The sequence below is a fragment of the Pyrgilauda ruficollis genome, unplaced genomic scaffold, assembly GCF_017590135.1.
Source record: "Pyrgilauda ruficollis isolate IOZ18807 unplaced genomic scaffold, ASM1759013v1 scaffold42, whole genome shotgun sequence".
Lineage (NCBI taxonomy): Eukaryota > Metazoa > Chordata > Aves > Passeriformes > Passeridae > Pyrgilauda > Pyrgilauda ruficollis.
Genome location: NW_024525712.1, coordinates 2,173,954 through 2,198,386, shown reverse-complemented (window position 1 = coordinate 2,198,386; position 24,433 = coordinate 2,173,954). Strand labels below are relative to the sequence as shown.

Here is a 24,433-nt window from a genome sequence, read left to right as displayed (position 1 = left end):
CATATAGAACCTTATCTCACAATATTATTCCAAACTGTATAATGGTTATGTAAAACTGAACTTCAAATGCCAAAACACTTCTGTCATCATCTGCAAAAAATGACAATCAAGTTTGGTACTCAGCTGCAAAATGCCAGTGTTCAGATGTGCAAGAGCTGGGTCAGTTTGGCAATCCAATAAGTATTTTTTGAGTTGCAGTTATGATTTTCATTAGATTTAATGAATTCTAAAGTAGTCTCAAACTCTGATCTGGAGGTAAGCATCTTTTGTATAATGTAATCCTAAATACTGGGTCTACTTTTGTTTCAGATTGCTAGTGCCTCCTCTTCATTATAAATAAATCCTAGCCAGCTTCCTTTGTGTGGCTGCTGGGCCATGAGTAAGTGATGAATGAACCACCCCCCACTTTTCAGATTCTCTTTCTGAGAGGGATTACAATGAAATAGTTTAGTCTACAGAGCTCAGACTTCCTTGATCTTTTCCGGTCTTGCTTTGATCTTCCCATAAAAGTTATGGTGACTCCTAGCTCTTACTGGTGACAGATGCTGGTTGTGGAGCAATGTAATCTAGTGAAAGGTGTTCTTGCCCCCAGCTGGGGGTTGGACTGGATGATCTTCAAAGGCCACTCCCAACCCAGTCCATGTGATTCTGTGACTTGCAGACAGGCATTTGGAATGGTCTCGAACACTCCTCACTTTGTTACCTTGGGAAGTTTGTGATAATGACCATTGTGTACAAAGTCCCACAAGATCAGCAGGCACTTCCTTAGATTCTGCTTGGCATTGAGGACTCACTGATTTGCCAAAATCTTCCAAATTTGAGCTTGGTAGAATGAGACACTAGGGAACCTCGTGGAAGAGGTGACTGCTTTGGGTTAGCCATTGACTGCCCACTCCCAAGAAGGAGCCTTTGGTGCTTAGGGTGTGTTAGCAGGTGTCCTCTTTCAGTTGGGTCTGTGGCTTTCATGGTTGCTGGGAATGTCTATCAGTGATATTGATATTAAATATACATGGAAGATGTGACAAGTACACATTTTTCCACATACTCAAAAATTAATAATACACATACATTTATTATTTCTACTGAGTTTGTGACATTTAAAAATACAAGTATAAAAGTGCTTTATGCTGTAGTCATTATTTATTAATTCTTCAAATTTAGATATAGATGCTTACCTGCAGAGCATGAGAATTATTATAATTATTTTTAAAGCTTTTTGAAAACATCAATTAATCAGTGGGATGCCAGAGAGTTCCAGTGGGATGTTAAAGAGTTCTTATATAATTTACTGTACAACCAACTAATATTATTCTTGTTGCACTGTAATTTTCTTTACTATAACTGATTTCTTTTTCCTTCCTAAAATGCATTTACATTTTGTGACCGAAGTCTAGGAGAGTAAGTGTTACTATGTTTTAATGAAAATAGTGGCATGATTTTCATTCAGATTTCAAGAAACTGGATTTTTCCTCTAAGCATTTGTCTGTTGGCATGAAAAGACTGGTTCTTTCTCCTCTTTGGTGTGTTTTATTACCAAAAAGAAAAAAAGAAAAATATTATCAAAAAATTTATCACACTCTTCTCGGGAAAAAAAATTGTTGTAAGACAAATTGGTGATTTCCTTTGTACTTTCTTTTGGAAATTAAATCCAGTTGCTTGATTTGATGTTCTTGCAAGATTTTGAAGCTGTATGTATTTTTAATTAAAATGGACTTCATGTATGAAATGAAAGAATGTTGACAAACATTCTTCCTGTTATGTTTAAATAATTTAACACACACAAGCACTCTTAGTGAACCTTTTTTTTGTTGTGCCTATATGCATAGTTTCTTTCTGCACACAACTTCCTCAAAAAGTATTGAAACTTTATTTTTGAATGTCGTTTTTTGTACACCTTCATAATTTTCAATTTTTAAGCTTTTATTTTTCAAATGTAGAAGTTCTGCAAGTTTTAGAGTCAACATTAGAATTGCATTGCCTTAACTGTTGTTCCCATGACCTTGGGTGAGGTCACCTCCTGTGACTGTAGTGTTTAGATTCATTTCTACTTCTTTGTTAGAACCTATAATCTGTTTAGACCACTGCAAAATGGGGTAAATGTTGTGTTTGTTGACAAAAATTATGGTAGTTTTGCTGTAGGAGAGGCTGCCTGCAGGGGGTTCTGATAGATACATCTTTTGGAGACTGTGGGGCTGTAATAGGTATAGGGATGGGATAGACAAGGAATGGATCTCTGAAGCATCCTCCTGGCAATGATCCTGCAAATGGCAGAGATGCTCAGGCTCTGCGAGAACTATGAGAGCTTTTTTTAGCAGATTTACACACAGGAATGGTCTAAACAGTCTAAAAATCCAGTCCATGGGAGCTGTGGAATGGCTAGCCAAAATTTGTTGTGTACAGGTTGAAGCACCTTGTATGAAAAGTTCTGTTATGTTCACGTAGTGGAGCTGACAAATAGGATCTCAGAATATCTCTTATCAGTAGTCACAGACCATCTTTAGAGAATGCTGTTTTCACATTTCTTTCATTTTTAGTTCTGCTGTTCAGCTTGACTTAAAAGCCCCAGTATATCTTCATAGACTTTGGGAGGAAGAATTTCAAACCTTTCTGTGGTCACTGAAGTGATTCACTAAGAACATGCTGCAAATTTTAAATTACTCACTTCTTTTTATACACCTATCTATATTTCCAAGTTGATAAAGTGGTCAAAGTTCAGTTCCTTAGGCTTGTGTACTTCAGCCTGTTCTGATTTTGTTATGTTCAAGATATACTTAAAATGACAATACTCTGCACTAGGTGTGTGTCCCCTAGCCTGCAGTGATCCATTTCCTCCCATAGGTAATGTACATTGTTGCTGCTCTCCAGTGAGGCTATTGGGTCTGACCCTGTTATCTGTGATTTCTATCTCTGTTTTGTGTAGTATGCAAGCCAGAAATAAGGGAAGATCCTTGGAATGCCTCCTTGGATGGAAAAGGCATGCTGAAAGGAAGGATGTTAATTGTGGTGGTGATTTGTGGGGTGGTTACTGTGTCTTAGGAGCTGGATCAAAATCATTAACTTCTTGTCAGATGGCTGTGGAAAACCATCATTTAGCAATCACATTGGACAGTATTGATCTGGACATGACCTGAACTGAGAATTTAAAATGGACAATATGTTTGTCCTTAAGATCTTTTCATGAAATAGTATTAAATTTTTTAGATACTGTTCACAGTCATGAATGCGTGGAAATACACGTCAGCTGCTGCAGCTTCCTCTCCTGCTGAAATGAGGCAGGAAGCTTGTATTATTGGTTTGCCAGTTTGGCCAAACAGCAGCTGAGCATAAACAGATGAAGGAAGGTAGCTGAAATGAGGCAGAAAATAATGCACAAAAAGTAGCAGCACAGACTAATGGGAATGGTACTATGAGCAGGCGTTGGAGGTCATCAGTAATCTTTACATAATTGAGGATGGGGAGAACTGAAATTAATTTCCTGTCAGGACTCTAATCTTGCGAATGGAGTTCCTTTACTGGCTAATGGAAGGCAGAGATCAAGGCATTGGTAGGGCACAATAGGCAGTGTCAGATCAGATTTTCTTCAAAAGTCAGTAAATGTTTGCATGCAACAGTTTTTAATGAATGACAGGAATATTTTTTAAATGTTGTTCTGGCTTTATGTTGTGCAGAGTGCAAAACCGAATAATTCTATGTAAACAAACTAGAAAGGAACGATAAACAGACTGGTTTAAATCTAAAGAGATGCTTTGTCAGGCACAGACAGCTAAGTGGTAGTTCTTTAGGGCTTTAAAAGGCTCAGGTGATGTTGTAGGTACCTGGTATGGCTTCCTGGATCACTTGCTGAAAGGCAGGGAGAGGGCTTCTCTTGAAAAGGAACACCAAGGAGAGCTTCAGCCTGTGCAGAGCACAGCTCGTGGCTCTCAGGAGCACTGAGCTCCTGCAGTGTATTCAGGATGAGCCTGAAGTCCTGAAGCTTGGAGGTGTGGAGTCCTAAGTACTCTGAACAGAGGTGTAGGTGGGAGCTCTGTCTCTACCATCATGTTTATAATAGCTCACAGTAATATGAGTGAGCTGCTTTGTGGTTTTTTTGTCCTTACTATACTTTTATTAGATGCCGTGTATAGCACAAGAGTAATTATGTCCATAGAGCAATGACAGTAGAAAAGAAAAAAATGAAAATTTTGAGTAATAGTCACTGATACTGTGTGCATTTAAAAGTCCATTCTGTCATGTTACTGCTGTTAATATGGTGTGACACATCAGATTTCTCAATTTCAGGTTCTTATTTTTTAAGAAGTTGGACTCTTATAGAAGTGGGTCCTGCCTCTGGGTAGTTCTGAGAGCAGTGAGAAGGGTCCCTGTCTCTTTGTGTCTCAGAATTTTACTTTCTTCCAGATATTTTGCTTTAAGTTGTTATTTTTTGGAAATAACTTTTCAGTTTTCCTGTATGACTCCTGAACTATGTTTCCAGGAGAATTCTTCTGATTTTCTGACAATAACTTGACTCAGTTTCCACAAAGAAAATCACTTCTTCAAATTGATGTATGTAATTATCTTTACAGTGGAAGAGTGCACTAGCAATTGCAGGTAATAACAGTCTTTAGTGTTTGTACCTTGCTGTGTTTACATGAGTTGGAAAGGCCACTGCTCAATTAAGTTTTGGGTTAAAACCCCTATATATTAAGGCCAAGAGTAAATATAAATAAAAGCAAGTAAAAAGATTTTGGCAGGTGCTGATAATGGATACTTCTTAAAATTTTTTTGTGCCCTCTGAAAAAATAAATGGATCTTGTTCTCTCTCATTGAGGAGCAAAATTGTGCTTCATTTGGCCTGTTGGATTAAAGCAGGAAGGAAAAGCTCTGAAACTCATTAATGGGGAAGTAGTTTAGTTGAAAGTGTGGAATGCATCACAAATTGCTGTTGATTATTTCAGGATTCTCAGATTCGTCAGAGTACAGCTTACAGTTTACATCAGCCTCAGGGAAACAAGGAGCATGGCACTGAGCGGAGTGGCAGTCTGTACAAGAAAAGTGATGGGTAAGTACTGCTGGAGTTTGCTGGGAGAAATATTAGGTCCTAAGAGCTCAAGAAATGTAATACAAAATATATTTAAAACTGTCACCTTTCTTTTTTTCCTTTAAACTAGAATCAGAAAAGTGTGGCAGAAAAGGAAGTGCTCAGTTAAAAATGGTTTTCTTACAATTTCCCATGGTACAGTAAGTATTTGTTTACAGTATTTTATGTACATGGTTGCTAATACAGAAAGGCAAGCTATGCTGGTCTATATTTATGGTTTGGAATTAGCTAGATTCCTGATAGAGTGTTTTGAATATGAGAGATATATTTTTTAAGGCAGCATTTTAGAAATATATCAAGACATACACAGTATCTAAAAATACAGCTATTTTAATGTTCATGACTGTTAATGGGAAAAAAAGGCTTATTTAGTGACTCAGTTCCTGTAAATGTTCATATTTTACCAGGCTATCTAAAAATAAAAATTCAAACTTACTTTTTTTTTTTTTCTTTCTTTTTTAAAGGTATGGTTGGGCATGAAGCCATTTTTTAGATATGAGTTGAACAACTTTTTAAACTTGCAAGATAAACTGAGAGTTTATGCTGAATTGCTGAATGCTGAATTGCATTTCTCCCTCAGATTTGCTGCTGTATGGTAGTCTGTTAGTTCCTTAGGGTCTTTGGAGTAGCTGTTGGGGAAAATCAAGTCTGAAAACAACTTCTACCAGAATGACAAGAAATAGAGAATTACAAATTCCTCTTTATTACTGCTACCAATATTTGAACACATTAACTATAACTATTAACCATTTGTTAAAATTTTACAACTTTATGCTTTCATGGTTTGGACTTTTTGCACTTTGCCTTCAACTTGGTTGTGCTTTCCTATAACATTTTTATATTGTTTTCTCAAAACTTTTAAAAAAGTTTCTTGAGGCAAAAAATAACTCAGTGTCAGTATTTCCCATTCTTGGTCTAATAAACAGTCCTGTTTCTTGTTCCTGTTATGAACTGTTCTGTTCTTCATCCTGTTACGCCTGTTGCTATGACTACAAGTTGACCCTGGCAGCAAAAATGAATCAATCTCTCATTTGTGCATCTAAGCACAAGCTGCTGCCTTCAGAATTGATAATCAGGAGTTAAGGAGGAGTGTAAAGTCAGGCCTGCAAAGCAGAGTCCTTACTATGGCTTTGGAATTGTCCACTTGTTTATGCCTCTTCTCATTTGGGTGTGTAGGAGTGTGTCTTTGGCAGAGATGCTGGTGTCTCCATGTGCTATGATTGTGCCTGATGTTGGACATGCTGTACTGGTACCAGTAGGAATGTCACTGGGGGAGCTCAGAGCTGGCAAAGGCTACAAAATCCACTTGTGGAGCAGAATTTGAAAACTTTCACTTGCAAGTACAGTTACTGAGTTTATCAGGATACTGTTTCCTTCTCTTTTTTATAAGCTGTCTACCGGATGGTCTAACGTTTTTAGAAGCAGTACATTCCCACTGGAATCAGTGGAGTCGTAGCTGGAAATCAGTTGCTAAGGGAAATATTCACATGTGAATTTAGATAGGTGCATTTCATAGGTTTGGTCTCGATGTTTTTACATTACAACACTAGAAAAGTCCCCTTTTGTTTCAAAATATACTCCTAAAAGGTATTTTCACTTATTTGCTTACTTCCCCCTTATATATTGATGACAGCTTTATGTAAAAAATTGATTGTTGTTTCACAGACACTGAAACAGGTAGAAGTAATTTTTGTTAGTTAAAATTTTTCTAGGCTGCTCCGAATGTCTTCTGAGAATTTCCAGGCTTCTCAGGGTTGATATCTCCTGGTCTCTGAAATATGATATATTGTTCTCTCATCCCATCAGAATCTCAGAAATTCAGTTGTCACTTTTGCTTTCCTTATCAAATACAAATTTGTAAATACTTCTGCTTTAAGGTCTAAGTGTTCTTGATGGATTTCGCTTCTTTGGTTATGTAGCCTCTCTTAATGAGGGACTACTTTGTCAGTCCCTAGAACAGCTATCTTCAAGCAATTGCAGGTGCATAAACTGGCCTGTCAAGTGCTCTCCTGATGCATGGAGAGAATATGTTTGGTTCTCTGTCAGTCACCCAGCTGTTACCCTGTATGTCTGCCTGCATTAGAATATGTGCAGAAGTTATAGACAACTAAAAGCTTCAAAGAAATCAGCATTTGTACATTTAATGTACGTGGATGAAAAAAAAAAATTATAGAAGAAGATTGAAACATGTAATTAGGAATTCCTAAGTCCTTTGCAGATCAAGAAGTCACAAGGCAAAAAGATTTCAGAAATATTAGATTCCTCAAAGCTGGATTTGTGTTTAAAGAAGTTTTGCTGGTTGTTTGCAAAAGAAAGCATATAAGAGACTCCTTATCAAAACTTTTTTTGTTGGTCTTTCTTTACTGCTGAAAACCTTACCATGATGATTAAAAGGACAATCTGAAGGCAAAACGATCAGATTTCATATTTTTATTTTGAAGTTAATCACTGATATCCAGGAGAAATGCATGATGAAAAAAGCCACCCAGCCTGTTAGTGTACATATTTGCTCATGCCTTTTGTAAAATCTGCTCTATGTCTCCTGTATTGTTTCAGAGGCCTAACTTTTTGATTCCTACAATTCTGTTTGTTGCTAGAACAGTTTATAAGTCAGTTTTGATGGATAGAGGGTTGCCAATTTTGCAGAAAAGAACATGAGTTGATGCTCAGATCTGTGCATGTTATGAAAGGTGGTAGCCCTTTTCAGGGTGTTGGCATGTTAACATGAGTGCCCAAAAACTCAGCAGTAGTCTGAAATTTAATCACAGACTCGATCAGGAAAGTGACTCTCAGAGGTTTCAAACGAGTAGTGTAATGTTAGTTACATTTTTTAGTTTTTTCCATGTCTAGTGTCTCCTAATCCTGCCAAGTGTCTGAATCAGTGTGGCTAAGGAGCTCACACAGCCTTACCTCCCTTTGTCTTTAAGCTTCAACTTCTCCCCAGGCAGTGCCTGCCATGTGGTGGAAGTGTGTTGTCCACAAGCAGCAGGCACAGGCCGGGGAGGCTGCTGGAGAAAAACTGTTAGTCAGCTGCAGGATGGAAGCATGAATGAGGTGCTATCAGCCACATGCACAGGGTTTTTAATACCCTTGTTAATGCTGACTTCAGGTTAGGAGTTCTTCAGATAAAAGCTCAAGAATATGTATGGATTCCAAGATCAGCATATTTGCCCAGGTTATGTTATTATTGTTGCAGCCATTTCTTTGGGTTGCCAGATTGTGATACTGAGTGCTTCTGCTGCATTCTCCTGTCCCAAGGGACAAGTCCTGTGGGCATTGCTCCTTCAGACCCCTCTAAAGCATTTTACTGCATTCATTTACAGCTTCATATTTCATAAGTTAGAGAAAACTAATTAGGTCCCAAATGCACTTCAGATCCAAAGTCTTGGGGCGAGGGGATTTTCTCTTAAACATGAATTGCATTCTTACATTCTGATAGAGCCTGTGAAAAAGGTATATATGAGTTGCCCAGTGTCTATATAATTAATAATTTAGAAATATTTTAATATATTTATATATAATTTATAACTAAATAATTAAAACTGTATGCACTTTTACTACTAAAAGGAAGGCTGGAATTTGAAAAGCTATTTATTAGGCAGAGAATACAATGTGATTGTCAATAAATTGTCATCTTGCTGCCTCCAAAACCTCTCTTGGGTATAATTTGTTTTACATTGCCCAGCAAGTGACCTGCACATTTATTGTTTCAAAGCTTGCATGACTTTGTTTTGTCTGCTGCTTATGCTGGGCAAAGCATGAACCTACTATTTTTCAAGGACACCATGCTTTTTTTTTGTGTGCTTTTTTTTTTTTTTTTTTTTTTTTTTTTTTTTCCTAACAGGAAAAAAATACATAATTGTTTCCTTTCTTATGTTTGTCCATGGTTTTGATTTTTTTTTTTAGCTGATCTGCAGATATAATGATACTGTTCTTTTTTGGCCAGCTATATTGTTTTATCAGAATGTTTCAAGGGTAATCTTTTGACTTGTTGTCCCTTGTTTTTTTTTAATTAAGTGTTTTCATCAACAAATTTAGATGAGATTGTGAGAATATCTACATTTTTTATGCTTCATTGCAAGTTAATAACATTATGTGATAGTACAGCCTCATTTGGTAAGGATTTGTTTAGATATTTAAATCTTATTTTAGCAACTTCTATAAATATTGTTAGAATGCAACAGTAAGTGTGGTAACGTGTTTGTGAATATTGCTATCCATATAACAGTTATTTCCTACTGGTTTAATGATTTTTTAGATATTATTGTCTAGAGAAAAGGTTGACTAGTTAAATCTGCTTTCTGATTTAATTATTCTAAAAAAATAGTGAAACTAGTTATCAATTGTAGGAAGTGAAAGCCATTCCTCAAGTCAAGGTTGCAAACAAGTCTTTCTAGATCCTACCCCAGGTCTGTAGCACAGGTAGGCTAAGGGAAAGAAGAGTGCAGAGGTGCTGTTTGAAAAGTCTTTATAGCCTTTTTGAGTCTTTCAAAATGCAGGTTCCTTGTGAATCTTGCTCTTAGTAGAACACTGTCACTTTCTGTTCTAAAAGGAACTGAAGTAGCTCAGAGGAACTTGACTAGAAAATATATGTCATTATAAAGTATACATTATTTCACTAGATTTTTTTCGTAATCAGCTAGCTCATTTTACTTTTATATATGTTTGCTACAAGACTTCTCTGTGAAAAGACTTCTCTTATTTTCCTTCACTTAGTTCCCTTTACTGATTTAAAAATTCAGCATTTGTTCTTAAATGGTTATTTGGAGACCCCTTAAAGGCATTAGCAGAAGTCAAAATAATTAATTATTGAAAACTAAACAAGTAATTTTTTAAAACTAAATGTCTGAGTGTTAGGCATTAAATATAAGGATGAACCTGTCTCTTTTTTGTACCCAGTTCCTTCAGGTAAGTATTTCTGGTTAGTGGTAATTAAAGAGACACCCTTCTTCCTTTCAAAATTCAGTTACCAGTAAACAAAATCATCAAATAAAAGTAGCTTATGAACCATGATATGGAAGAAAACATGAATGAAAACCTGGGGGCCTTAAAAATTTAACAGCCATTTGTCAAGTCTTTTTGGCCAGTGAGACATTATCCTGTGCTTTCAATCTGCAGCTTTCAGTCAGTGTGGGTATACTAAACTGTGTATGTTTTATCTTCAAATAGGCTAACCGACCTCCAGCAAAGCTCAATCTGTTAACCTGCCAAGTGAAAACAAACCCAGAGGAGAAAAAGTGTTTTGACCTCATATCACGTAGGTTTGTTGTTCAGGTCTTTTTACTTGCAGCTCATAGCAGAATTTTGCATTATTTCTGTAGATGTGTCAGTAATCCACTAGAACATTTTTGCCATTGTAGAATGCTTCCCTTTATAAAATGCCCTTCCATGACAATTTGACCTTTCAGTTATTTTAACATAATGCAACTAACTGTGCTTGTTTCTTTGGAAAACCACTTGTATTTAGAAGCTCTCTTCACTTCTTTTTTCTATTTAATTTTTTGCTGTCTTACAGCACAGTAACTATTTTTTGCTATGACATCACTCTTCATACTAAAAATGTCTTAGCTCATCATCGTGAAAAGTTAAAACCTTTGCACAAGATCAAAAGGTGCTTGTTAAACTTTCTTAAATTTAAGTCTGGTGGTTGCTATGCAACCGTGAAGAAAATATTGAAACCATTTTTTGGTTTTCTTATCTCATAATAGATAGAAAGGTGAGATAAAGAATCTGCATGTTAAACTCACCAAAACAGAATAACTTTTGGATCAGAATGGGATCATATGAAATTGTGTAGTAGAATGTTTCCTTTGTTTTCTAACTAAGATATTTTACTGAAATATGTATCTCAAGTTAGCTGGGGAGAAGAATACAAACATATTCCTCATTTTTTTCCTTTATTGAAGCATAAAGTTCCTTCTGCACTTATAAATGTAAGCTGTGCTGCTTATGTGAATAGACTCGAATGCTTGTGTGCAACATACAGCTAATTCATTTCTGCTCAAGCAACTGGGCTTCCCTATTTGCTTTTGCACTTTCTTTCTTTGTTGATGACCGTGTCATGTTTTCCCCAGTATCAGCTTATTGCAATGTTACTACACACTTGAAAAGGCATAACTGGCTTCTTAGCCTTCTCCAGATTACTTTTTCACTTTGTTTTACTGTAGAGTTAAAAAAATTTCCTTGTTATTTACAAAATGGAAATTGCTGTACCATGGCAAGATAAAAATCTCTTAATGTGGCACTTTCCTTTCTGTTCTTTCATATATCTTCACTGTCTTAATATTTTCCATGCTTGAAGCTATCTTTTAATACCTTTTAGCCTGAATATTTTTCAAAATTTAGAAATTTTCATCTTAGAATATATTTGCCTATAGCTTTACCTCCATTGTTCTCATCAACTATTCTCACTCCAGCTCAGTCATTAAACTGTATCATATCTTATTCTTCATAGACTTGCAATGTACTATGATTTTTCTTTAATAGTATCCTATAATAATAATGCTTAGAATAAGAAAAGTAGTAGTTAATTAAAAAATTGTGAGCTTGGTTTAATTGAAGCAGATTGGGAATCATGCTGGTTGTAGTTTGGAATTGTGTCTGGCAGATTTTTTTTTAAGTTTGTGATTATTGGGTTTTAAGAGCTCATTTGAGCTCTTTAAGTCTTTCTTACATACACAGATTAACACAAATATGGACTGTATATTTTACTCCTCTCTCTCCCAGAAGAACTTTATACTTGTGGTGATGGAGGTTATATCCAGAACATGGAACATTTCCTTTGCTCTCCTGCTGCTTGTGTGATAAAAACACAGCACTGAAGAAAGCAGCTTCTGTTTAAAATGCAGCAAGCCACCCTATGTAAACACAGATGTAATCATACAGGAACTATAGGTAGTAAGGTGAAACTTCTTAAATGGACTTTTTGTTTCTCAACACACTCCAGTGATGAGAACAGAGACCTCAGGAATCGATTAATTTTAGATTTCATTGAGAGATTTCTGCAAGATGAGTTTTTCAATAACTTTTTTTAATCAGTATGTGAATTATTTATTGTGCAGATGACAGAACATACCACTTTCAAGCAGAGGATGAACAGGAATGTCAAATGTGAGTTACTTTCTAATTTTATTGTTGACACTGGTGGTCTACTGAGACTTGCTTTGAACTTCAGAAGTGCCATAACACTTAATAGCAAAATATTGCTGCCATTTTAGATGGACATCTGTGCTACAAAACAGCAAAGAAGAAGCTTTAAATAATGCATTCAAAGGAGATGATAACACAGGAGAAAATAATATTGTCCAGGAACTGACAAAAGAAATTATATCTGAAGTCCAGAGGATGACTGGAAATGATGTTTGTTGTGACTGTGGAGCACAAGGTGACTCAATTAAGCATATTTCTAATTGGTAAAAATTCTTTGTCTTATGAGAATCTTTAAGCTAATGTTTTATACTTTCACTTTTACTCATTATTTCACAAAAATTATACACATAGTAGAATATGCTAACAATTTAATGGAACTACTTTAGTAAGATTGATTTGCTGTATGCTTATTATCAGAGGGGAGAAAAGTTACTAAGAAGCTTATTTTTCTCCCATGTATTTTGCTAATTGTAGCTTTTGCTTACATAAATCAAATGAACTTACATAAAATATGGGTTAATAATGTAAGATTTAGGTAAAACTGAGCAGCCATAAGTTACTTGAACATTTTCTTAAAACACCTTTTTTCTTTTTTCTTTTTTCATCATGTTTGCTTAAGTGAGACAGGGAGTATGTCTAAGGCTATACTCATTTTGAGAAGAATGCTCCTGCTGGCTGTGGTTTGCAGTGTTGGTTTTCTTCATTAATGAATTTCTACTTTAACCCTCTTCAAATTATTTTGAAAATCCTGCTGTTTCTTGTGTTCTTTTATGTTGCAGGGGCACTGCAGGACTTAGTTTTTTGATATAAAAGTGTAGCTGCAAACATCTGCTCGGGTGCTGTATGCACTTTACAAATCGATAGTAACTTCCAGCAATAAGTATTGTATAAGGCTATGGGAAGAGTCAAGCCTGCTGTCTTAAAAAAAAGAGAGTGTAAATGGCAACTTACAAACCTTTATCAAACAAATTAATTGCTAAGCTGTCTAAATCTTCAGAAGTAAATTATTTGGCTGGAAGAGGAGGGAATGATGTAGTAAATGCAAAATACCAGGAGAAAAGACCACAAGGGCTATGAAAGCAGAGGGATGAGCCTTCGTATCTTTGGAGCAGTTGAGTAGTGTGTGCACTTCTGAATCACTTCTGCTTCACTTAGTTGAAAGTCTATATTTGAAGTACAAAAGAACCCCAACCCTGTAAATGTTGTTATTTCAGTTTAAACTGCACCTGTATTCCCAGTTGAGAGTGTGATACCATTATACTGGTGGTGGGAAAATGCAGTTCCTGAAAGTTGTTTGAAGAATGACAAACTGGATTGGTTAACGAGCTCCCTTGGATAGCAATGTCTTTCACAAAAATAAAATAAAAATTCTCCTCTTCACTTCTTTCAGCATTAAAAAAGATCCTGTTTTTTTTCCCCAGGCAGAGGAAATGTAAAGACATAAATTAAGAAAAAAATTATAATTAATGTACAAGAATCTTATTTTACAGAATTTCATTTGTGTATTTTCCATTTTCTAGATGCAACAATTGCCTGAATAAATTTTAATTCTGTGGGTGCCTTCTGTTTCAGATCCTACCTGGCTTTCAACAAATTTGGGAATTTTAACTTGCATTGAATGCTCAGGAATCCATAGAGAACTTGGTGTTCACTATTCCAGAATGCAGTCGCTTACATTAGATGTGCTGGGAACATCTGAACTTCTGGTAATCAAATTGCTTTTATTAACTTAAAAATAGTACTGTAAAATACTTCTAACACAAGTATATTTTTTGTCACTTTAGCAAGATGTTCTTATCCTGAAGTTGGCTCTGGATAAACACAATCTAAGAAAGCTTAATTTTTGAACTTTGTTGGAACCTTCTGGAACATAGCGTCCTACTGTAAACTTTTTCTTCTCTTAGAACTCAAATTAGAGGCTTAATATTTTTTGTGTTTTCAAATCTTTTTATCCTAAATTGCTTTTTAAAAAAACGCAGCTGTTTGACATATAAATGTACTTCAGATTAAAAATTGGAGGACTTCACAAATACTTAACCCATTAATTATTTAGCGTTATTTTAGAAGACAACTTTAATCCCCAAAGGAAGAAAATTTATTCAGCTTTACTACACCACTTATCAGCTGCTCCATGACAGTTCATATGTGCGTTCTTACCCAGCACAAAGTATTTGCATTTACTGTATGAACTGGTGTCTTGATGGATTATTCTGCAGTTATTTGTTCATGTACTAAATCCCAGTTGAAAATTCACATCCAAAAAAAGCCCCTAATCTGTTTGTTATTGCTAACATAGCAGCAGACCAAGGAATCAGAAATAAGAGGTCCCAACTCTCATTTTCCCTTGTTCTCTCCTTGTTATGTGTGTGGCTAATAACTGAACATGTTTATTAATTGAGCTGTGGGATTTTGTTTTTTAACAGCTTGCAAAGAATATTGGGAATGCTGGATTTAATGAGATTATGGAATTCTGTCTTCCAGTCGATGAGGTGGTCAAACCTAATCCAAGCAGTGATATGTAAGTACAGAGCCACTACTTCTGAGAAAGGCAGGCATTTCATTTAATATTGCTAGGGGGCTGTGCCATTATGGTTTGTACTAGCAGGCCATGGAAGATGTGTAATATCTTATTTATGGTCTTATAGCTGAGGAGTAAACCTTTCTTCTGATGCTTTGCATGTCTGTTTTATTGAGTTTTATCTGACTGTACGTACCCTAATAGTAAGGAATGTCTTACCAACTCTTTGAATCGTGGTTTGTGGGAAAGAAACAAATTAACTGTGACTTGTTGGGAACCTTAAAGTCATACAAGGATAGGGATTAAAACCAAAGCAATTAATTTGGTGCTATTTGAAAACAGAATAGAAATTGTAATAAAGTGCACATTTATTTGAAAGATACAGAACAGCATTTAGAAACTGTACCTAGGACCAAAGTCCATGTGAAATGAAGACAGAACATTTAACTGAATTCCTCGAAAGCGCTGAACAGTGATGGCAGAGATACAGCAAGGACAGCTGCCTACTTGGCTGGATACTACTCATCATGAAAGAGCTAGTAAACAATGCCGAAAAAAACCCCAGAAGAATTGGCTTTGGATGAAGCTGATTTTACATTAGGTGTATTTTTAGCATTCTGACAAAACCAGTGTTAAACAAGACAGTTTAGATAATTTTTGACCACTTCTATCAATAATAATGCAGAGTATTAATATTAATAATTTAAACTACTAATAATTTTACCATATGCTGAATCAATATAATAAGAACACTTCTAAAAATTTGTATTTAAAAAAATAATTTAGTTTGATACCTCTGCTTATCAAATGTGGGGCTATTTTATTGAAATGAGAACCTGAATACTATCAAATGCTTTATGAACAAGTTATCCATTGATTCAATTTATTATTTTTTATTGGGGTTTTATTACTTCTTTCCCATTACATAGTATCTAGGTGATGAGGTATGACTTTGTTAATTATCATCTGTGCAATGCTGTCTTCATCTTAAGAGCTGATAAGGTGTTATGCCCTTGGGAGGCAAGCAAGCTCCTGCCTTGCAGTGATGGGAAGAGGAGTAGCTGTGTTACTGGGCACCTACAGCAGAAGTGATAGCTCGTGCTGGGTCAGGTGGACTAAGTTTTCATCTCGCTGTAGAAATGTCGCTAAAAGGTCCAACACATCCTCCCTGTTACAGTTATGGTGAAGAGTTTAAAAAACATACTCACTGCTGGGAATTCAAATTCAAGGCCTGGATAGTCTGTGCAGAGGTATAAGATAGATTTTTTTTTTTTTTTTTTTAATCCCATGCCTTCCATCCCTTTCCAGCATGTGTAGGAGTACCAAGTCAAGTAGACATAAACCTGCAAGGCAACATAAACTAACATTATAAAGCTTTGCTGTATATCTGTACATAGAGCTGGATAGTCTTGATCTCAATATCATCACAGAGTTTGGAGGAAGAAATTCGTGGTCCATCTTTATATTGGATATTTGATTCATTTTCTGTAACTACATTTCATACTTGAAATATGAGACTGCATGGTTACATGCATATTTAAAAAGAAAAATTATCATAATGAGTGATTTCAAATGACTTTGCATGTATTTATGGAAATGCTAATGTGTATCTTCAGCTGAAAGTTATGGAAGTAAATCATATTCAATTTCAGGAATGCAAGAAAAGATTACATTACTGCCAAGTATATTGAGAGAAAATATGCAAGGAAGAAGCATGCAGACAATGCAGCTAAATTGCATGCTCTTTGTGAAGCAGTGAAATCAAGGGACATTCTTGGATTAGTTCAAGTGTATGCTGACGGTGTGGATCTCACAGAAAAAATTCCACTGGCCAATGGCCATGTAAGTGTTGTAAATTTTATTAGACAAATTGTTGTAAGTGCAATATGCATTCATTAATTAAAAATTATTTGAAATAATATCTGAAACACTGTTCTGAATGCATGTCATTTTAATGATGTAATTTAACAATAAAAAAAGAAGATACTAAATAGTTTAATCTAAAACTGTTTCCAAGTACTATCTTGTTTTAAATTTATTAAAACATTAAACATTAAATCATTCAATAATCCATTAGTTTTCAACACATTTATTTATTTATTTACTTTAAAGGAGCAAAAGGGACACAGTAAGTCTTCACAGATGTTTTAGTAGTAGCACATTCGAATATTTTGAAATTACATGTTTTATTTAATTTAATTAATGTTTTATTAAAATTTCTTCTTCTTCTTCAGAAGAAACAAATATCTTTTTTCATTTTATTCTTAGGAGCAAGATGAAACAGCACTGCACCTTGCTGTTAGATCAGTTGATCGAACATCCCTTCATATAGTTGACTTTTTAGTGCAGAACAGGTAACTATGGAAAGCTAAATACTGACATTGCTTTTATGTAAAGTAATATAAATACAATACTAAAATAATAAAGCTGCATTTGCAAATGTAATTTTATTATTTGAAAATCTTCTACTGAGAGTGGCTTAATAATATAGAGTAGGAAACTTATGTTTAACTACCTTTCTTCTTTCTTGTACTCCAAAAGTGGCAATCTAGATAAACAAACCTGTAAAGGTAGCACCGCCCTGCATTATTGCTGTCTAACAGACAACGTTGAGTGCCTCAAACTGCTGCTGAGAGGGAAGGCTTCTATTGAAATAGGTAAAAGGGTAATGTGTACTTCAATTTCCTATTTGTCATTGCTTCAGATAAGAAACATTGAAGTTGGAATAAGTGCATTTTCTCCTCCATTGTTTATCATAATTCTGTAAATCTTCATTATTAGAGAATCAGTATTCACTGGTTATTGCAAGTTTTAAATTGACATATATTACACTTAGTTTTTAAACAGGTTTAGATTTTTAATTGCTGTTTTGTTGTGAAGTTATATACTGCCATTTCATGGCTATCATTCATATGCATGTATGGCATGTTGAATTGCTACTGCTTGTTGTGTTCAGAGGGTTGATGTGAGTTGGACCTACCTATAAAAGAAAGAGATGTGTTTTCGAGAATGTTGCTCTAATACTTAACTATGCAAGTTTGTCTTTAGTAACGGACATGTTAATAGTGACATTTCTCATCATACATTTCTTTTTTTGCTGTAATATAGCAAATGAAGCAGGAGAGACACCACTTGATATAGCTAAACGTTTAAAACATACTCACTGTGAAGAGTTGGTGAGTATCGTGTCATTCTGTGTGTGCATTTCATGTCTGATCATTTAACAGTTTACTGCTGAATATTCAGTAAATATATTCCAGATGCAATAGGGGTGTAGTAGAAATAGTTATATCCTCAAAAGTAGTCTTATATCTTCAAAAATTGTCATATGCTTACATAAAGTTATATGCTTTTAAGGAGAAAACAATATTTTTCTTCAGATGTAAGGAAGTGGTTGAGTCACCTTTCCTGAAGGTATTCAGAAATGGTGTAGATGTGGCACTTAGGACTATGGTTTAGTGGTGGATGTGGTGGTTCTGGATTCATGGTTGGACTTCGTGATTTTAAGTCTTTCCCAACCTAAATGATTCTATGAATCTAAGTGTCTGACACCTCCTTGAAATCTAATTACTAAAGTGCTTTTTATGAGTGAAGGCCATGGATGAAGGCCATTATGTTGTTGCCCAGAGAAGTTGTGGATGCTTCATCATATTGGGGGGATCAAGGCTTCTTAGTAAGTCACTTGGATTCAAGGAAACTGCCATTGCAGTTAATTTCTTTGAATTGCAACTTCTAAATCAAAGCAAATACAATGTGGTGTTTCTTATCAAAAAATGGAGAATGGATCTACAATGGTTAATGAAATGTCTAGTTACTTTTGATTTATTTGTGTTGTATTTGGTAACACAGCTTAATTTAAATTTACTTCAGTGCAGTAACTTTCCAGATTGCTGAAATCAAGATTCTTCCTATTTGTGGACTTTGTTTGCTGTTAAATATGTTGTTTTAAAATAAGTACTGCCCATAACATAAGTGTCAACAATCATATTTTTTTTTCCTTAGCTTACTCAAGCACTGTCTGGAAGATTTAATTCTCATGTTCATGTAGAATATGAATGGCGGTTACTTCATGAAGATCTGGATGAAAGTGATGATGATGTGGATGAAAAGCTACAGGTTTGTATCAATATTATTTTTTTGTACACATGTATGTGTAAGTGTGATGTTCATAATTATTTCAATAACTTTGCTTTTTACTATAGGTATGAAGACACTGTGAAATAAATTTTTGTAGTAAAATGCAGTAGCTTAGATTTTTTTTTTTTTCTGAAATTATAGTTAGTCTTCTTTTTCCTCTTAAAACATGATCATATGGTGCCAAATTGTAACTAGCCATGTCTTATATATTCTTTTCAATCAAGTCAATCGTTAGCTTCAAAATATCAGGAATATTTAGATCCGCTGATTGTGAAGCAGATCTAACATGAACTGGGAAAATTGCCTTTTCAATGGAAGGCACCTCAGACTATCTCCTCATGTTTGTGAAATACCTCCAGTCAATGGCTCTAACTTTAGAAGAGTTTATGCATTGTTTTGTCTTCAGGTGAACCTGTGCATTAAATAAGCTGCATCCATTAACAGCAGGGTAGGGTCTTAATTCTGAATCTTCACATATAAAATATTTTTTTCATTTCCATGTTTTTCATACCTGAAATGTCGAGTGGAGTTGTGGTACTTTTAGGTCCAGAATCACAGAATGGTTGGGGCTGGAAGTCTAACCTCCCTGCTACACCAGGATCACCTGGAGCCTGTTGCCCAGGACCATGTCCAGGTGGCCATATTACAAACCATTTCAATAGCACACAAACTTCATTGCATTTTCAAAATTTAATTTCCCAGTTTAGGGCCCAACTTGAAAAAGTATTTATGCACCTAAACACACAGACAGGTAAAAAACTACTGTGTTTTGACACCTAAAAATGGCATGACTTTGCCGGGGACAAGTAATTTGAAATTATGTATAGGCTCCAAAATACTAATAACATCCTGAAACTTTCATAATTTGAAGTATTCCATATAAGTATTGAACAGGTTTTTGTTCTTTGTGTGTGGTGTGATGTTATTTTTGCTTATGCCTTTTCTGATTTCCTTATAAAGTACAAGGAATACATAATAAGCTTTATATTAATCCTCAGATGTTAGCACAATGTTTTTTGAAAGTAGCTAACAAAACCCCTTTCTCCTCTGAATAATGAAATTTGACTTTTTCTTTCTACAAGCTTTAGCATTTTAATACTTCTCTTGCAAAATCCCCCGTCTCAACGAGGGCATGAATTGCTAACATTAAATTAATAACATAAAACCAAGTCTTGTGTATGGGATTTTTCTTTGTTTTCAGAAAGATTAAAACCTGACAGTTTGTTCATCAGACCATTAAATTGGCTTAAATGTTTTGGAGAGTAATTTTGACATCAGGAATTCCTCTGTTGCAAAATTACCATTTTTATAATACTGTGAATGCATAGGACTGTCTCCCTATGTCCTCTCTAGTCCAAGATAGCTGTTACCTCTGGTGCTTGATTTGAACTAATTAGCAATAGAAGGTGTCACTGGCCATTCCTTTCAAAGCACAATTTCTGCTTTTTGAGACTCTTAAGATTTTTCCTTAAAATTTTGGTATCTGTGGAAGAATATGAAATCTGTGAGCTGCTAGATCCAGTTCTTCTGCATGAGCATACGCTATCCCCATATTTATGTATTCCTATATATTTTATCACCCTCCAGATAATCACAATAGTAATGATGATAATTTTGATAAAACTTTGATTGAAACCTTTAGAGGTCTCTTGTTTCCCAGCTATAAAAGTTTTTGGTTATTTACAAATACAAATCCCTTTCTGGCATGATCTAAATTTGTTTTTTGATCTGTTTTGTCCTTCACTTTCTTCATTGTTGCCAGTTGCCTTCTGCAGTTGAATAGGGGTTTTTTTGACTAGTCCCTGAGCTCCATCTCATATAGGAAGGTATCTGCTACTCAGCAGTGTGGCTAAAGTGATGAAGCTCCTATTTCACTGCCCACTATTAGTAGGTTTATACTGCAGGGACTTTTGAAAGGAGATTAAAGACTATTAATCACAGAGTCACAGTGTTGTTCGCACGAGTGAGTACTGCTGTTGCTTAGGATCACATCAGAATTGTGTTTTAAAATGCCAAGCTATTGGATGTGTCTTGCTGGTAAGGCAATTGAATAGATTTTGTAATCTATGTCAGAAAAGGTTATGTCTGAAGTTTAAATTCTTTATATATTTCATGTAAGAATATTTCAGAATATTTCATATAACAGAGAGTCTAACCTAAAAGAATGTTAAGATAATTCAACTGGTTTCTGCTGTTGTTGTACACCGTGGCTGCCTCAGCTTTTGCCTCCACTCTGTCACACATTTGTCCCTGTACTGAACTTCTTCAGTTTGGTGAGCCAGTGAAAAGCTGAATCATAAACACAAAAAAGAATTTCTGGTGGTTTAGAAAGCAGAAGAAGGTGTGGGCTGAAACAAGTCCCAGAACTAGGACAGTAGAGAGGTCAGGGAATGGAGAGTGTCAGCCAATAAGAAGTGAGGCTGCTAAGCCAAAGCAAGGGTAGGGACTATCATGTACATAATTCTGATAAATCTTGGAGCTATAATGCTGTGCTATAACATCTAAAGGCCCTACATGATGAATCCAGAAGTAATCATTGAAAGTATTCAGAGGAAAATATTGCTTGTTAGTGATACTGTTGATGTAAATCTTTATTCTGCCTAAATGCTATTACTATAGATTGTTGCTTTAATTTCATACAGACAATATGTCAGTATGGCATGTTTATCTAGCACTATTTCTGAAGGTATATTTATGCTCTCTGGGCTGTGGATTGTTAAAGCCCATTGCTGTACTACCCACATGAATTTGTAACTCCAGCTATTTTAATTATAACTTGATAATAGTAATGACTATGCTTGCTGTTGAAGGAGGAAGAATAATGCTAAGTGCAGGTACTTGCTATAAATCTCAAAACCAGGTAATCAGATACAATTTGATAATGTGTGTGGGATGAGCAATGTTCCATCCCAGCTGCCAGTTGAAGTAATCTCCCAAACTTATCCAGTAATACCAGTGAGCTAAAAAGAGTTTAAGAGAAGTCTTGGCCACTCATTTGTTGTAGGCTGAGCTGCAGGTAGAATACTTAGATAAAATCTTGTCTGGGTTTTGAGGTCATGATTATCCATTTGGGACTTAGCTCTGCAGAACTTCAGATGAGGTTTAGGACCTACAGTTGTTTATTTAGTTTTGAAAATACTGCTGGGTATTTTGATGCAGGGAAACTTGATCCAGTCTGAAAATTATACTGGTTATCTACAGAAGTATAGTCTTGTATATATAGGGATACAGTATTATCTTGTAGCAGCGTACTACAGAAGAAATGAGTATATATTAATAGTTTTGAAGTGCCATTCACCTTAAATCTTTTGTTATTGTTAGGGTGCATTGTTAGGGTGCACAGTTACTTTGTCTTGAAGAGGGCAGAACGTAGGGTGTAGGTTATGTATTAAAAGCAACAAAAATGCATTTTAGAAGCCATTTTTTCTTTCTAGAAATGAACAACTTTCTGTCAACTAATAAATAAATTGAGTACAATTAATGTGGTATCAATGAGTACTTTTTTATTGTGTTAAAGCAACCCAGTCCCAACCGAAGAGAGGACAGGCCTGTCAGCTTCTACCAGCTTGGATCAAACCAACTTCAGCCTAATGTAGCATCCTTGGCAAGAGATGCAGCAAACATTGCTAAGGACAAGCAAAGAGGATTTATGCCAAGCATATTACAGAATGAAACGTATGGAGCAATACTCAGTGGCAGTCCACCTCCCATTCAGCCTGCAGTACCTGTTACAAGTAGTGCACCTCCTCTACCTCCAAGGAATATTGGCAAAGGTACTAGAAAATATAATTGTATATTAGAAGAATAAGATCTTTTTTTTCTTTTAATAATTTTTAGGTTTTCTCTTACAGTTATTTAGCACAGGTAAGTATTGGAACAGTTATTGATGGCCTCATTTTAAATCCTTGAAGTGAGTCTACATGACGTGTTCTGAGTTTGATTTTTGGTATATCTGCAAGACAGCATATAATAGTGTTTGGGAAAACAATAGCCAGATAACCTCACCAGAGTTAAACCATTTATTAAAAGGATGGCTGCAGTCAATGTAGTTCATCAATTTTTTTTTGTTATATTCAATCTTTTCATACTTCTGTTTCTTGAAGACATCATTGTCAGAGTTCACTGTAAAGATAAAATTTCGATAGCATTTATGTGCTGTAAAAATTTGTTAAAGACCTCAGAGAATGGTGAGCGTATGCAGAACATGAGATTTTAACCTTGCAAATGTTTCTCTTAAATACATGCTTCAGGGTTGTTGAAATAAAAGTGTATAAGTGTCATGATGTGGAGAACTGGATGATTTTAGTGACCTAATAGCTGGCTGAATATACAGCTGCCAATTACTGGTTGTCCCTAAATCATTACAACAGTGTAAAAGTATTTGTCTCATCCTGATTCAGAGGGTTGTGTGCTTGCAAAATCTACCATTAAAGCTGGTGCGTGAACTTCATTCTTATCTTTATATGTAATCTGTTTGCATCACAGTAAAGAAACATAGAAAAATCTGTATAGGTCCTCTTAGTACAGGTCATATTCAATGTGTTTCATTGTTTTAATACCTTTATTATCCACCATCTTTCATGGAGGCTAAATTTATGTATTCAATTCAAGAAAAGTTACTATTAAACACATGTTTTTTTATGGTGCTGTGTTCAGACTCCGTAAGAGAAGATATGATCAGGAAATGTTCTGGGCACACATGGGTGGCTTCTGCCTTTGGGAGCACTGTGCAGAGGTCAGAATGCAGGACTCCACACACCAGTGATTGTGCCTGAGATGGCAACCTGGTCTTCTGTGTAATATGAAAAGTCAGTTATGGAATGGCTGCATAAAAGGGGCAGAAAAACTGAGAACAGCAAAGTGTGGTTTTGGGTTACTTGGAAAGGGTAGCATGGGACTGGGGGAAGTTTGGTCGTGTGTAAAACTTAACCAAGGTGGGATTGCTTTAACATTTCACATGAACTCTAAGCTTAATATCTAAACAACATATTTTACTTGATGGAAAGTAATGTCCTCCCCACCAAACAGGAAAATTGATACCAGGAGCTTGCCTGGTTTGTTGAACTGTTAGATTCTATCTCTGAATTAGTAATACAATTGAGTAGTTAAAAGGACTGTGTCATCCTTTGACATTATTTTAATCATGGCAAATCATACCCCACAGTTTGCCCTTGATTAAATGACACATTTCAAGAAGTGTCATTTTAATTTCATTCCCAACCCCAGACTTCTTGGCATCAGTGTAATAGAACTCATGCCATGAAGACATACTTCCTGCCTTCGATTATTAGTTCATATTCTTTACTCTAGCAATGTATTAGCCTATTAATTTATATACTTAGTTAAAAGCTATAATAGTATCATTGACCATAGCTTCTTGTCAATTGCTGATGTTGTTAATGTTACGCTTATGGTGTATTATTGCTCCTTTATCCTCATAGCTTTAGGCTGTTTTCCAAGTCTTCTGAACCTTTTATGCTTTTCCCTGCAACCTAATACTTGTTCATACCTTACTCTGTTTCATCTTTTCTTAATATGATACTCATGTGCTC

General features: G+C 35.4%; 1 protein-coding gene across 3 annotated transcripts in view; it reads left to right on the top strand.

The window, feature by feature from the left end:
- Nucleotides 1–24,433, top strand: part of ASAP2 (ArfGAP with SH3 domain, ankyrin repeat and PH domain 2) — an 85,308-nt gene that overhangs the window by 47,702 nt on the left and 13,173 nt on the right. For all 3 annotated transcript variants that reach the window (XM_041477851.1, XM_041477850.1, XM_041477852.1), the window contains 13 exons: nt 4,935–5,038; nt 5,148–5,217; nt 10,247–10,334; nt 12,139–12,187; nt 12,295–12,461; nt 13,799–13,932; nt 14,650–14,744; nt 16,397–16,586; nt 17,013–17,098; nt 17,286–17,401; nt 17,853–17,920; nt 18,747–18,860; nt 22,399–22,654. In XM_041477851.1, coding sequence (XP_041333785.1) covers nt 4,935–5,038; nt 5,148–5,217; nt 10,247–10,334; nt 12,139–12,187; nt 12,295–12,461; nt 13,799–13,932; nt 14,650–14,744; nt 16,397–16,586; nt 17,013–17,098; nt 17,286–17,401; nt 17,853–17,920; nt 18,747–18,860; nt 22,399–22,654 — 1,537 coding nt within the window. The remainder of the gene's footprint in view (nt 1–4,934; nt 5,039–5,147; nt 5,218–10,246; nt 10,335–12,138; nt 12,188–12,294; nt 12,462–13,798; nt 13,933–14,649; nt 14,745–16,396; nt 16,587–17,012; nt 17,099–17,285; nt 17,402–17,852; nt 17,921–18,746; nt 18,861–22,398; nt 22,655–24,433) is intronic.